Consider the following 14,656-nt stretch of genomic DNA (forward strand, 5'->3'; position numbering starts at 1 on the left):
CTGTGTGCAAACCAAGCGTGATACGCTGAAGATTCAGATTTGATGCACAATCTCCTTGACACATGTAGACAGCCTCTGACATTGCCACTACTCCTTGGTCACAGTCTCCCCCCAAACATCATGCCAGAGTCATTAAAGAAACCATCCCAAAGGCACCAGTGCAGCAATTACCTGTTGCTTTTCCTGGACTTCTTGTATAGGGAGATCTGCCTCCAGCAAATCGGATGGCAAGACTTCGAGTGGAAGTACTGAAGGACTTTCCGTCTCATCTGCGCAAATGCCAGAGCAGAATGAAGAAGATGTCAGACCTCCATAGCCAAAGGAACAACACAGAGCAGCCAAGACGGTGAGCACCATCAACCAATGTCCAAGGCACAGATATGTGAGATAACACAGTACACTGTTCTTAATACCTACTCAATAAAGGGGGAGAAGAGTCTTTGGAGCGAGATGATTGTAGAAAAAAAAGAAATAGACTTTTCAGAAACCAGATTTTTGAAATGAGCTGCTTTTCTAGCAATTTGTTAATTTTCTAAACTCCACAGTCGGCTGGTCCCAAAGCGACTCAGGTTATGTGAGACGTCGTAGTGGAGAGCTCAGAAAATATCGACCACCTGGGGTTCTTTAACGTGCACTGACAATGCACAGCACACACAGACGCCTTCCACCAAAAAGCGGCCGCCGAGGCCGGGATTCGATCCCGCATCCCTGGGCACAGTAGTAGAGCGCCCTAACCACTGCATCACCACGGCAGGGCTAATCTTCAGAATCAATATTTCAATTGTAAAAGGAGCAAAGAAACGTGGATCCATACTCACTCTGCACTGATTTAGAAGCACACACACAGCACTATTTTCGTGACAAGCACCCGGTTAAGAGTGTGCATTTCAGTTCAATTTGGGATTGAAATAAAAAAATTTTTCTAAATGCGGTCTCCCCATTCATTATCGAAGGATCCAATTTTTTTTAAAACATTGCTGACTCCACAGAACATGAATGAATTTTCAGTCACTTTCTCCACATGATCAAGGGTGAAGTGCAGAAGTGGCCCACTTCAAACGTGCACCTTTACACTGACTGAAACTTGCCCGTTTTTATTGACGCCCTAAACACGAGTGCTGTTTATTTATAGATCCTACATTTACCTTTCAGACTTTAAGCAGAAACTCGATCTTTAATATCCACTATAAAAGCACCTTCATTCATCCCCTCAACTGCTCTCCTCACTGCGAGAAACTTGTCATGACCCCAATGAAAATACAGATGGAGCTTGGAGATAGTCTCATATTGAAAATTAACAACAGCTGCATACTAGCCAGTTTTTTCACTCTTTTCTGAGACATCACGTTCATAGTAAGCTCACTTATAAGTCTCTTGACTCATCCCACTTAGCATCATTTAATAATCACTCAGTTCACTGTCATCTCACACATCAAGACAGGCCTGTCATTCCAGTGGTCATCAAATACTGACCCCGAAGGCCCCTTCTCGATAGAGACGAAAGGAGGCGAAAAGCAAGGTGCCCGTGTACTGTGCAATGTCACGGCACGTTAACCAACCCTAGCTGATCAAAATTTCGGCTGCCTCCACTACGGCGTCCCTCACAGGCCAAGTCACTTTGAGACGTTAAACCCAATAAACCAAACCATAGAAAATGCACCCTCTTGCCCCGATACAATGCCAGAATAAGTTGTTAATCTGGGAAACAACAGCTGTGCGAATAAGCTCCTTACAATCAAATCTCGGTGATACGAATCCGGTTGATACGAATTTGGGGATGATACGAATACACCAAATTCCCCGGCCAGAGTGCATTGTGTACAATGTGCAAAATTTCGAATGTTCCGAACACTCTCCCACACCACTACGGATGATACGAATGCATGAACTACAACCACAACCTTGAGCACTACGCAGTGCCTGCACATTGTTGACTCCGCGATCGCCAGCCGCATACTATGTACTCATCACGAGCAGTTTCTCGCCGACGTCGCAATTGTCTGTAGGGCTCACGCCGCGAAAAGTTTTCAGCGAAGCGTGGCTCCCAAACCGCAGACGTCGCAACCGCAGCAGTTCGCGGCAGCGTACGCAGCGAGCACGCACGGACCACACATCGTTGGCTCTGGGATCGTGATCAGCGAGCAGTTTGCGGCACTGCGCGGCCCCCATGTCGCCATCTCCTGTTGTACTGTACATGCCGAGAGAAGTATGCGGAGGCAGGAGGGCCACACATCGCCGGCATCGCAATCGTTTTCCACACCGCGAAAAGTTTGCAATACCGCAGTGCCATGAGTAGTAGTTGGCAATGCACGCACACAGGCTGCTCATTGTAGACTTTGCATCGTGCTGTACACATTGCGAGCAGTCTGTGGCACCGCGTGGCCAGCATGTCACCGTCTCTTGTTGTGCTGTACACATTGTCAGATGTCCGCGGAGAATGCAGCCCGCACATCGCCAACGTCACGATTGCCTGTCGTGCCATGTGCGCCGAAAGTGGCGTTGCTGTGACCGCGCAACCGTAAAAAACCTTGTCGGCTCCAAACAGATTTGAACGACTGCCTTTCTCATGCTTCTGCATACTTATTTTCCTTCATTTTGATGCTACAATGTTATTTCTATGAAATATTCTCAACCTGTGCATACGTGCAAACACACTTGTGTCGTTTCTTTTCCCACAACAGTATTTACCTGGGGGCTTCTCTTCCTGAACCTGGGGCGACTTTGCACTTTTGATGGACTCCAGAGCCTTGCGCCGCAGCTCAATGAGATCAGCATCCTCCTGCAAATGTGAGGAACAAAAAATCCTTCCCGTTAGCAATGTGCACTTTTTATACGTGGCACAAGCCGAAGCATAAGTGGGGGTGTCCCTGCGGTTCAGAAGTGGACACAAAAATGCTGTTGTAGCTTGAAATAAATGAGCACGCCGAAATATCCCAGCCAAGAACTGCTTGTAGAACAGTCGGAGGATAACGAGACAATTGTGATGCCAGGGTACCAGCAGAAGACAAAAATAGTAGTATAGATTAGAGAGATTTAGTATTGTGAGATCCGTCATCGTGACCCTTTCATGCATGGCCAGTGCACACACACTGACTGGTCCCGACATGGCAGGTCTATGTGCTGACATCCAGCATGTGGCGCCATCTACTGGCGTCAGGGGGACCTGGGCGTGGGCAGTAGTGGAGCGCGCAGTGATGGATAATGCCAACGGATCACAAATTGCAGTACAAACTCTCTATTATTGTAAGACCGTATACTATTGCAAGTGACTATGCCAACAGTCAGCTGCTGACAAGCCGAGCATGAAAGCATTTGCAACAGGCATTGTTTTCGTTAGCGACAATGGAAACGGTGCCACCGCTAGGTTATTGCAGCCCCCAAAACTGACGTCTGTCAAAGGTCTACCACCTCCACTATGCAAATTAGCAGCATATATCGTTTTTGCGCACGACAGCAGTTTGAACCCCTTGCTCCAATGCTTCCCCAATGCTCGAGTGCTCCTCGGCATTCTATGTGCACACTGGTGAAGTTGAGCACGCCACTGCAGTCGGCACTTCTCTCAATCGCGTAAAGTGTATCTCTGCACTCTTCCAAGTTTTCCAAGCGTGCCGCCACGGCAAAAGCTCTCCTCAAGACAAATGTGCTATGATTTTATATGATGGTATCGGCGGACGGGCAGCATGCCAAGGTCTGCATCGAGGATGGTGAGAATGGCATGAAACAGAGGAACATGCTAGGAAAAGCTAATGCTTTACAACAAGGTGCTTTCTCAAAGACAAAACTGCAAGGTGGGTTCGATATGCGGGTGGTTCATTATGACAGTAAACGCAGTTACCACAGCAGTTCCCATAGAACTCAGCTCAAAACCTCAATCCTCTTGATCACAAGGTTAAAAATTCGGTCAAATTCACTTTCAAGAGCCACCGCGAGTGCTTTAATTGCATTTTTTACTAACTTCCCGTTGATTCTCGGCTTTGATTTTTTTGTTACATAAGAGAAGAGGCTTGGCTACATGTGGAAGCCTGGTAATAAAAATAGCCTTGAGATTTAGTGAGAGACTCAATTCTAACAACAAATGCAAGCTAGCAAGGAAGCGCAACTGAAACGCTACGTCATCCCAGATACTCCTGGTTCTGGCCAGCAGTACCATGTCGTCAACCTGGCCCACTGGTTTGCGCTCGTGGACCCTGTCCCCTCGGGCACGGTGCAATGTTTTGACGATGTACCGACGTGCCCAGGTTGGCCGGCTGGCCTGTAATGTTGCCAGGGAACACATTGACAAAGTTAACGTGCCATGACAACCAACTCTGGGCCAGGTGCTATGACTATTACCCCACTGCACTGAGAGCTGATGGCAGTAGCCAAGTGGACTGAATCATTGGCCCAATGTTGGTACTTTGTTGGTAATAAACTGGTCTATGCTGGGAGTACCAATGTTGAACCGATTGTTGTGCTGCCTGGGTACCTAGCTGAGCTGCTATGGAAATGGATGGTATACTGAACAGCAAGAGATACACATCCTTACATGGCAATGTGGGGAGTAGGGACCAGCAAGATGCAGGGTACAAGGGCGTAGGAAATAGCAACTAGTGGATAGAGGGCAACTACGGTATAGGGGACAGCATTCAAGTGCTGCTTAAAAGTAGCTACCAAGCATCTGTGTGATAATCACTTACATCCTCCTCGTCACTTCTGGGACCGGACTGATGGGTAGAGGGAGGCGAAGAGTGGGCTTCCACCATTGCTGGTGTCGTGGAGCGCGGTTCAATGTTGCCATCGCAGATGACTGGAATTGCAGACGGCGGAACCTGCTCCTTAATCTCTTCACTGAGGACTTCTTTTGGCTTGTCCTCTGATAAGCTCTGGAATGGAAAGAAATAAAAGTCAACCAGAGAAGAGAAAAAAAGCATGTACAGTAATATGAATAAAATAAGTTAGACAATCATTGCGATTTATGCGGTGATGTACGAGTTAGCATCAGAGCCAGCCTTGTCTTGAATCTAGTCAGTAGCTCAACAATTTTCCCTTTGCCGCCCTGTGATGAACAGCAGCAGGCACAAATTTCGAAGCTACAGTCAGCAGTAGCACCTGGCCTCTACTGAGAGCAAGCACCTCATCTATTTACCCCCGAATTTATGTTCACTTAGGCCTTCAGTATTCCAAAAAAAGTCATTTCTGCATAGTTAGCAGCTAGAAAACTATAATTTCAAGCAAAGGTTGAACTGAAGCCGAAACCATAACTGAGGTCAGAGTAACACCATGATGAAAGCTCCATCCCCACAGTCCCGGCTGCATAACGAGAAAAAATTGTCCAGAAGTTCTCCCCTCACGTGCTGTCTGGCTCAAAACGAAATGCTCAAGATCTGAATCTTGCAGAAATTGCTACAACACTCCAGTTTGTGTTAGTAATGAGGTTGTGCTAGTTGAAGTGGTATTACAGAAGTAGAGAGAGAGTTGGGCGAGCTGGTAATTATCCATCACATCAAACAGCGCGAATAACATGTAGACAAAAGAAACGACGACATAGGATGAGCACAGGATAAATGGTATTACCTTCCGTGCTTTTCTGCACTTGGGCTTGTGAGTCTTCTTTCTCCGTTCAATTGCCTTGGAAGACTTCTCGTGGTTCACCAGGGTCACCGTACTGGGCAACTGATGCTCTTCGATGCTCTGAAGCCAGGCAGAAAGAGAAAAAGGAACATGGCAGAACAAAATCACCAGCATGAAATGGTTGCACTCAAAAACAGTTGTTGCACAGGCACTTTACACAAGAACTTCACCACTGCAAAATATGCTATGCGCTCCTAAGATAAACAACACCTGCTGTTTAGGACAGACATCACCAGCCATACCAAACTATGAGGCTGAAGTCAAACTTTTACAGCCTTGTCTCCATATGCAGAACCACATATGCTCCCCAATTCATCCTGCTAGCAGTTTTCTTCCATTTAAATTTTGTATTTAAACCTGCTTGAAAAGAACTGCCAGCCAGAATTATTTACAAACAAATGCAGACAGAACAGACTCATCTGAAGCAGCTGTTATAATAGATGCACCATTTTTATGGGCTTGAAACACATGCTAGAATTGCTTGATACACAAACTAAGAGTTTGAGCTGTACTGAGAACTCAGCCTGGCTTATTTCTTAATTAATGCATGACTAAGCGTGCAATCCAGTATGAGACTGCAAAACATAAACTGCACGAAAACTGCACATTCATCAGCATTACCGCCAGCCCATCCCAATGGCTTCCAATAACTTCCCAATGCAGTGGCCAATGAAAAAATAAAAATACAGAACAATATGACAATGCGCAGTCAATATCATGTTGAGAACCTGGAACAGGAGGCTTAGAGACATAAAAACTGCCTTCTCAGCTACTCAGAGTATGTACTGCCATCCAGGGGAGTATACTCAAGGTAGCATCATTCCCCTGACCCAAGGTGCAATCAAAAAGTAAATGACAGTGCAAGCATGATATAATTTTTTCTAAAAGCAAGTAAATTCAAATGCAGTTCAAGAGACAATAAAGCACATTTAAGCACCTACTAGCATAAATAAGAGAACATTAAGCTCATATTTAACACACCTTGGGGCAATGAAATCTAAAATTTCCCCCGGACTTGGAAATCTGATAACACTGTCCACAATGGACATCTCACAGCTTGGAGCCAAAATTCTTAATGTAGGAAAATATTTAGATCGTGTTTTGGCACCAACAGCACCGAATCCAAAACCCACAAAAAAGAAAGAAAGGAAAAGACTGCTAACACAAATACTGCAGGTCTGAGGATATAAGGCTCGAAAATCAAGCTCACATGCTTGTTGAGATCTTCAAGCTGGTGCTGAATACTCCTGTATTGAGCAAGAAGCTCTTCGTATGACGGCTCATTCTTGACAGAATTCTGCAGGAACTTGGGCTGCGACTCTGATGCCCACATGTCAAGGATCATCATCAAAGTGCATTACGGAAGATGACTTTTTTTTTTTTTTTTTTTTTTTCTTAAAGCATAATGCTTTTCAAAAGCCCGTCAGATCACACAAGTGAACTCATCTGTCACAGCATACAGCAACCCATCAAAACAAAATTAGTACTAGGTTCACAAATATGGTAAATATTAGCTCAGGTGCACAAAACAAGGCTAGGGAAACACACCTGCACAGACAAGAAGACAAATTTCTGCAAGAATGTACCCAGAACTTTTGCAAGCAAACTCTTTTGCAAGCTCTGATATGCAGGCGACATCCTACACCCTACAACAAGCTTAACGCATGGGTATGAGCAGGTGATTCCAAATCATCATGTGACGAGAAAGTTGCTACCAAAGGAGCACAAAAAAGGCGCATTACCATGCTCATATGAATGAAAAACTTTATATACGTGTCCTACCAAACCACAAGTTAAGTGGGACGGTTGTCTGCTGAAAAATGAAACCTTTACAGCCATACCTTACGTGTAGCCCAATCAAAATTGCCGGTGACAGCAAAACAAAAAAATTAGGGGGACATGCAAGCTTTGCCTTAAGAGTAGATGTGAGGAGTCTTTAATAGCAACTTTTCATTCTGCAAAAGGGAGGTGCGGTATCTGTCTCAGCTCCTTTAAGACTCCCTTTTCATTCCGCAAATACCTTTATATTTTTTGTTTCAGTTTTGGGGGAAATACAGGCACAATATTTGCTTCTCAGGGCAGACACCTACAATTGTTGCAGGTGCACATGTCGTCAGTTCGAAACTCTATTGCAAACACTAATCCACAACTTGACTAGATGATTGGCTATAAATGTCAAACGAAATGGTATGGTAACGTTGCAAAAAGTACGGTTGCGTCACAATATTGAGACGAAATAACGGGCATAATTTTTCCGACACTATTATTCTCAACGTAGGCTACGGCGACGGTTTTTTGGCCGAATGAGCTGTAGCATACACTTCGCGTAAGAAAAAAAAAAAGGAAGGAAGGGAAGGTCAAAGATTCGTTATGAGCAACCTCGACCCGAATCACTCGCGGCTGACACATGCGCTGTTCACGCTTCGCGCGACAACTCGACGTGGCACTGTGCTGGTGTCAAATGCGCTGTAATCAAAAGCGACAAATAAGCGACGTAAACAGCCCAAGGTCACATTCCAGAGCCCGCCTATGACCGCGGGCGAAGATCGCCGATTAACATATAAAATAACGTATAACGGAATGTAGTACGAAACGCGTAGGGGCTCTGCTAAGCTCGCCAAGCGAGAAAGCAATCCCCGCCCACATTTGGCCCTTTTGCAGCACACATTAACCTTACTTGAGGCAGCAGTGGACGTGCTATCGAGTGCAGCATACGTCAAAATACGTCGAAGGATACGGTTTTTTCTCGTGCCTTGAGAATGCGACGAGGGCGGAGAGGGACTGCGATCGGAACGCGACCGCTGGGATGGAGGCGGCGGCGGTGGCGGGAAGCGTCCATGTGAGGAAGACGTGTTCTCGATGTCCCCCCTGCTCGAAGAAGCCACCGACGAGGAAGATCTCCGGAACCACGAGTAATGGTCGAGGTGGGACCTGCGCGCGCCTCCTCGATCGTCGACACTGCTAGTCCTACTCCCATTGCGCGATGAGAATGACTGCAAAGGTCTCGAAACGCTACTGCGCGATCGACACTGAATGGTCGAGCGAACTGAACTGCGTTCGGGTCCTGAGGGCCTGGAAGAGTGGCTAGGACCGTTTCGGTCATAGTGACTTCCGTTGGGCGGATTGAAGGCGCAGAGGGGCTTCTTGTAGTACCGGGAAGACACTGCGGAGGCAGAACTCTTAACTCTGGGCCGTGACTTTTCCTGCTGGTGCTGCGACGGCGAGCGCGACGACGATTCGATTCCGAACGGTTTGGCCGGAGGCCTAGGCACCAGGGCAACCCGGGCGTCGTAATCACGGTGGTCGTAATCAGCCAACTCCTCGACGTCATCGCTTATTTCGCCTTCTTCAAGCTCGCATGTGGGTGAACAGGAAGCCATAACAGTACAGTGCGCTCAGGGGCAACAGTTCCCCTGCCTGTAGGTGCGTTAAAACGCGTGGAAGCACCTGAAACGACCGCTGACTTGCATAGGCGCAGCCATTTTGTCAGTGGCCGCTTGATAATCAGCTTCGCGTGTATGCTGTTAGGCGCCGCCACTGCCGAAGCGCGCGCCTCAGCTGCGTTTCAATTGGCGGTATATTCGAACTCTCAATGACCATGAAGAAGAAAAAAAACAAGGAAAAAAACGGAGGCCGGGGCCGCGACAAAGTTTTCCAAAGCACAGCATCGCATATTGCCACATAGAGCCACCAGTACCGGCGAGGTCGCATGCGCCGAATGTCAACTGCATGGGTGGAATCTGCATGTACCTCGTTCCGCGGGGAGATTATCACGGAGGCTTATAAAGCAGATATTGTTCTCTCGATGATTCAGGCTGTCCATGGCGACTAACCTGAACCGGGTCCAACGGGCTGAAATCATGCCTGAATATTTATATGTACAAAATACCTCTGAAGGCCCTCACGGCTGAGGGCCACGAAGAGGGGAAAAAAAAACAAGGAAAATGGTGATTAGTTCTAATTAATATTTTATATTATTAGTTACAATGTGTTAATTACAAGTCGCCAGGATGATCGCCAGGATATCAACGCGGAAATCAGGGATGCGAGAAGAATATACTCTCCGACATGGTGCAGGCTTTCGTCGTAAGCCGCATCGTCTATGCAGCACCCTACCTCCGTTATGGTGGCTACCTCCGTCTCAAGAAGTTTGACATCAAGAACCTCGACGTCATAATCAGAATAGCCTACAAGAAGGTCCTGGGCCTCCCTCTTACGACATCGATGGACCAGCTTTTACTACTGGGCGTTCACAACATGGCACACCTCACGGCGCAGGTGGTACGACTCTTCAAGACTCTGACTGGCCTACAAGTCTTGAACGACTTGAACATCAATTGCCCCCGACAGCTAAGGATCTCCCCTGATGGGGCTGGTACAAGTGGGTCCCCGCCGCTTGCGGCGGGTGGCTAGCCTGGCACCGAATTAAGGATCTCCCCTCCGAGACATTTTCATTACAATATTTTCACCACCACCTGCTGTACTGCGTCTATTTCTATGTGATCTGTGTTGTTGCGACTGAAGGGAGAAGGAATAGCAGAGCCACGTTTGCCTTGCTAAATATTTCAACATCACTTATTCTACAATTCCAATGTCAATCTCCCGTGTGTGTTACCACTTTTCATTTTATATTTCGTTTATTTCCATTTTTGTTTCCTTTCCTCTACCCCTTCAATCACATTCTTTTTTTATTACATGAAAGCATACTTCAAAAAATTTCTTTGCAACCAATTCTTGGCCGATCCCCCAGAAGAGAAAATAGAGAAGAAAAAGAAGAGGGAGAGAAAGATGCGCGTCGGAGTAGGAAATCATGTCAATCAAGGCCAACTGAGGTCTCTCTAACCAGACTGCGCTGTCGTATTCCGCCCATAAATTTCTATATGCACAGTTTGGCGCTTTCTCCCGTCTGCGCATTCTGCGGGGAACCGGAAAAAATAGATCATATCTTGCTATTTTGCCGCCGTTTTACCATGATGAGAAAACGGTATTTGGGGAAGCCGTTACAACAGCTGGGTCTTAATTTGAGCAGCCAGATTTTATCGTTCGGTGCCACCATGCTTGGGTACAGCCACAGGTTTGTTTTTAACGCCATTCAAAACTTCTTAATAGAAACAAAACGTCTGTCTTGCTAATATGCTTTGAATTTTTAATCATGTACTTAATATAAATCTCGGTATTCTCCTACTGCGTGCGTTAGTATAATTACCCCTTTTCATTTTGGTTTTTCATATTTACATTTCCTTCTCTATTCCCTAGCAATTATTTCGATTTATTTTTTGCGATGTAATTATACATCTCAAAATTATCTCTGCCCCCCAATTCTTGGCAGATCCCCCTGTGTTGGTATGTGCCATCAAATTAGAGGAGAACAACAACAGCCGTCGTCCACCATCTAAATGGTAGCGGGTGCATTGACGGCCTACAACAGATAAAAATATGGTGACAGGCTAGTCTCCGCCGCAAGTGGCAGTGACCTACCAGTCCCAGCCCCGTAGGGCCAGGAGCAGCCACCGAGCCCCCCATGCTCTGTGGTGCGGCGTTCGAAGCGCCAAATGAAAGGCGTCTGGATCAAACGCCCGGTGGGGTGAGCTTCGTATGTGCGTGGTTGGTTGGTTGGACAACTTTTATTTCCACCGAAAAGGGGTGCCTTTTCCTCGCCCCCGGCACGCGTGCCGGGGAAGACGGGGAGTTGTGCGCCCGCGGATTAGAGGCTGGCAGCTAGGTAGCCCTTGGCTTGTTGCGGCCTCGTACGCCAGATGGACGATGCGTAGCTGGATCGCAGGGTCCGCGCTTCGCAGCAGGGTATCCCAGGCTTCTCTACTTGTTATGTTTTGCCCTGTCCCTGGGGATTGAGGGCACTCCCAAATTATATGGTCGAGGGTCCCTCTCGCCCCACAGTGTTTGCACTGATCATTGTCCCTAAGGTCTGGTAACGCGTGAAACGCCCAGACCGGGTTCATGAAGGTACTAGTTTGTAACCGCCTCCACGCGACAGCTTCTCTACTATTTAGGCTAACATCTGGTGGGGGTACCAGTCTACGTCCCAATTTAAAATGGTCGATGATTTCCCCGTAATTTTGCAGACGCTCGTCGTATGCCAGTGTTCGGGGGGCTCGACGGCTACCCGGAAGTAGAGAGCTCGGGCTAGCTCGTGAGCCGTTTCGTTACCAGGGACGGCAGAGTGAGCGGGTGTCCAAATTAACTGAATATTCCTATTCAGCGTTCTTTGGGTGAGGATTTTGGCTGCCTCCGGCGATATCCTCCCATTTCCAAAAATTTGGATGGCAGTTTTGCTGTCGCTAATTATGATCTTGGCTTCCGTTCCTACGCAAGCTAGCGCTATCGCAACTTCCTCCGCAGTCTCTATGTTGCGGCCTCTGGTGGCTGCCGCGGATACCGGTGCCTCTCGGCCATCGACTACCGAAGCTACCGCCGCACCTGCCAAGGCATTCATGATTCCACTATTAATTGTGACTTTTTTTTTTTTTTTTTTGAACTCCTCTGTCTGGGCTGAGGCCTACTTTTGCAAGGATTACCCTGTCCGTCTAGGTAGTGCTTAGTCTTTTTAGCTGGGAGACTCGCGGGAGAGCAGCGGAGACGCCCGAACAGAGAGGAACGGCTTGCCTATAGTGAACTATAATATTGTCCGAGTATTCTAGTTCACTATAGGCTTGCCAAACGGTGATGCCAAACTGCCGAGCGTAATAGACGCAGCATAACCGCCGAAATGGAGCCTATGGAAGAGTTCTGTCAACGGTAACCAGCAAGAAAGAGGATCTGACTCTCATTGCTAAAGATACATGACCACAACAAGCTCAGCCAGGGAAACGTACCTCTCGTTACGTATATCCTGGCATAGCTGAGCTAAGCCACTGACATTTTTTTTTTTTGTATTGTGCGTGCGCGCGATACTGGTCATTCTGTCTCAGGACCAAAAAAAACCTTTATACTCATATTACAACACAACCGATGATTCTTAATCTCAATTGATTCACAGGAAGGGAAAGGCGCAGTATCTGTCACACTTGTGTCTGTGGACACCTGAACCGTGCCGTAAGGGAACTGATGAAGGTGGGAGTGAAAGTGGAAAGAGAGAAAGAGGAGCCGTAGTGGATGGCTGCGGTGTAATTTCGACCACATGGGGATCTTTAACGTGCGCTGACATCGCACGCTGAGAAAACGCACAGAAGCAGATTACATGGACCGCATTTTCACGACTACACTAATGAGTACAAATGAAGAGCAGAACGCAACTATGCGTTTACTTGTTGCCTTTAAAGACACGGCAGACTTCATCTTTGAACAGCTATGTTGCCCGATTGCACGACCGATGAGTGTCGTGAGACATCGTTCGAACAGCAGTGAACGGAGCAACCTTTGACCAATTAAGGCTTCTTCACGTCTCCCTTCAGTGGCCTTGGGATCGCACACTGTAGAACGGTTGCGAAACCTAAGAGGCCGCCACGCACACAGTTATGCGCGTTTTTTACGCTCTGTTGGTGGCTGCGTTTCCGATGGAGGCGAAGGATCCCCAGGTGGTCGAAATTACTCCGAAGTCCTCCACTACGGCTCCTCTTTCTCTTTTTGCACTTACTCTCCCACCTTCCTCTATTCCATTACAGCGCGGGTCACGCGTCCCCACTGCCCCGCCGGGGTGGTGCAGTGGTAGGACGCCCGACTACTGTGCCGAAGCACCCGGGTTGCGTATTGACAAACCATAATGAGTAGTCTCGTCACAAGGCGCTAGGGAGAAACAGCGTCGCTGCTACTCGCGGAAGTGACATTGTGTCACGTGCTAGCGCGTCAGAGCGTCGTCTGCTCGAGTGCTCCTACGGGATATGGTTTGTCAATACGCACCCGGGTTCGAGCCCGACCTCGGCGGCTGCGTCTCGAGGGAGGCGAAACGAAGAGGCGTCCGTGTGCTGTGCGATGTCAGCGCACGTCCGTGTAGGGCAGGTCTCTCGAGCGCGGTCTTTGTGCCCACCACCGCCCTGTAGAGGGACGATGGTCGACAGCTTGGGGACCGAGCCGCGCAGTCCCCAACCAGTATAACATTGCCTAGCGCCCCAAGTACGCTTCTGCCTCAAGGGGCTGGCCAGATTGGATTGGTAAAACGTGCGAGACTCGCGTCAACGCAATTCGTGCGCCATACTTCCCCCGCAAGCTAGACGTCATGGCAAAAAAAAAAAAAAACGCATGTAATAGTGGCAAGCAATTTTGTACCTTGGCTGAGCGCTAATAACGCCACCGGACTGATGTCGTTGCTTTGCCTTAATAGCATTGCCTTCAAGGAATTGCGTGCGACTCTTATTGCAAAGGTTAGCATATTAAAAAAAAAAAAAGAAAATTCGAAAATGTAGAAGAACGGCCTTAAATTTTAAAGCGCGAAAAAAACTACCACAACATATACGTGGAAATTTTTAGGAACCGTAATGGTGACCGATGTCCACAGAGCAAATGTGATACTGCGCCTTTCCTTTCCTGTAGGCGAATTATAGAACGCCGGTGAACTTTAATGCGTTCAATGAAATGCTGATTGTGTTGATGTTGTTGTTGTTGTTGTTGTTGTGGCTGTAGGAAGAAGTAAAAGAAAATGCACGGGCCTGCTACTGGCTCTGTAGCTGAGCCACCTCCGCTGCCTCGTGCAGACAGAAGAGAAAATAAAGAAGAAAGGAAAAATAAGAGAGCGAGAAAGACGCGCGCCGCAACAACAGCCGTCGTCGACCACCGAAGCAGTGGCGGGTGCAATGACGGCCTACAACAGATAAAATTCGGTTGCTGGCTAGCCCCCGCCGCAAGCGGCGTTGACCTATCGTCCCAGCCCCGTAGGGCCAGGAACTGTCACCCTTCACCACCTCCTCCTTTGGTTGTGTTCGACAAGGGGCACGCGATGTACCGTCATGGCAGGTCCCGACGTCACAAGGCGATTTATGCATATACGAAGCTGACCCCACCGGGCGTCCGATCCAGGCGTTCGTGCACCCTTTCATTTGCAGCTTCCTCGAACGCCGCACCACATAGCAAACAGAAGCAGACCCAGATGTCT

General features: G+C 47.8%; 1 protein-coding gene across 3 annotated transcripts in view; it reads right to left on the bottom strand.

Moving 5' to 3' along the window:
- The window catches only part of LOC146173540 (uncharacterized), a 60,888-nt gene extending 51,898 nt beyond the window's left edge, over positions 1-8,990 (bottom strand). For all 3 annotated transcript variants that reach the window (XR_014701897.1, XM_084583742.1, XM_084583741.1), the window contains exons 1-6: positions 8,348-8,990; positions 6,821-6,930; positions 5,554-5,670; positions 4,677-4,862; positions 2,689-2,779; positions 172-269 (exon numbers count right to left, since the gene is read on the bottom strand). Coding sequence is in view for 2 of the 3 variants with exons in the window: in XM_084583742.1 (XP_084439868.1) it covers positions 172-269; positions 2,689-2,779; positions 4,677-4,862; positions 5,554-5,670; positions 6,821-6,930; positions 8,348-8,990 (1,245 nt within the window). In the remaining variant the exon portion in view is untranslated. The remainder of the gene's footprint in view (positions 1-171; positions 270-2,688; positions 2,780-4,676; positions 4,863-5,553; positions 5,671-6,820; positions 6,931-8,347) is intronic.
- Positions 8,991-14,656: the final 5,666 nt, after the last annotated feature.

Source organism: Amblyomma maculatum, chromosome 11 (genome assembly GCF_055883805.1).
Source record: "Amblyomma maculatum isolate TAMU_Amacu chromosome 11, ASM5588380v1, whole genome shotgun sequence".
NCBI classification, from domain to species: Eukaryota; Metazoa; Arthropoda; class Arachnida; order Ixodida; family Ixodidae; genus Amblyomma; species Amblyomma maculatum.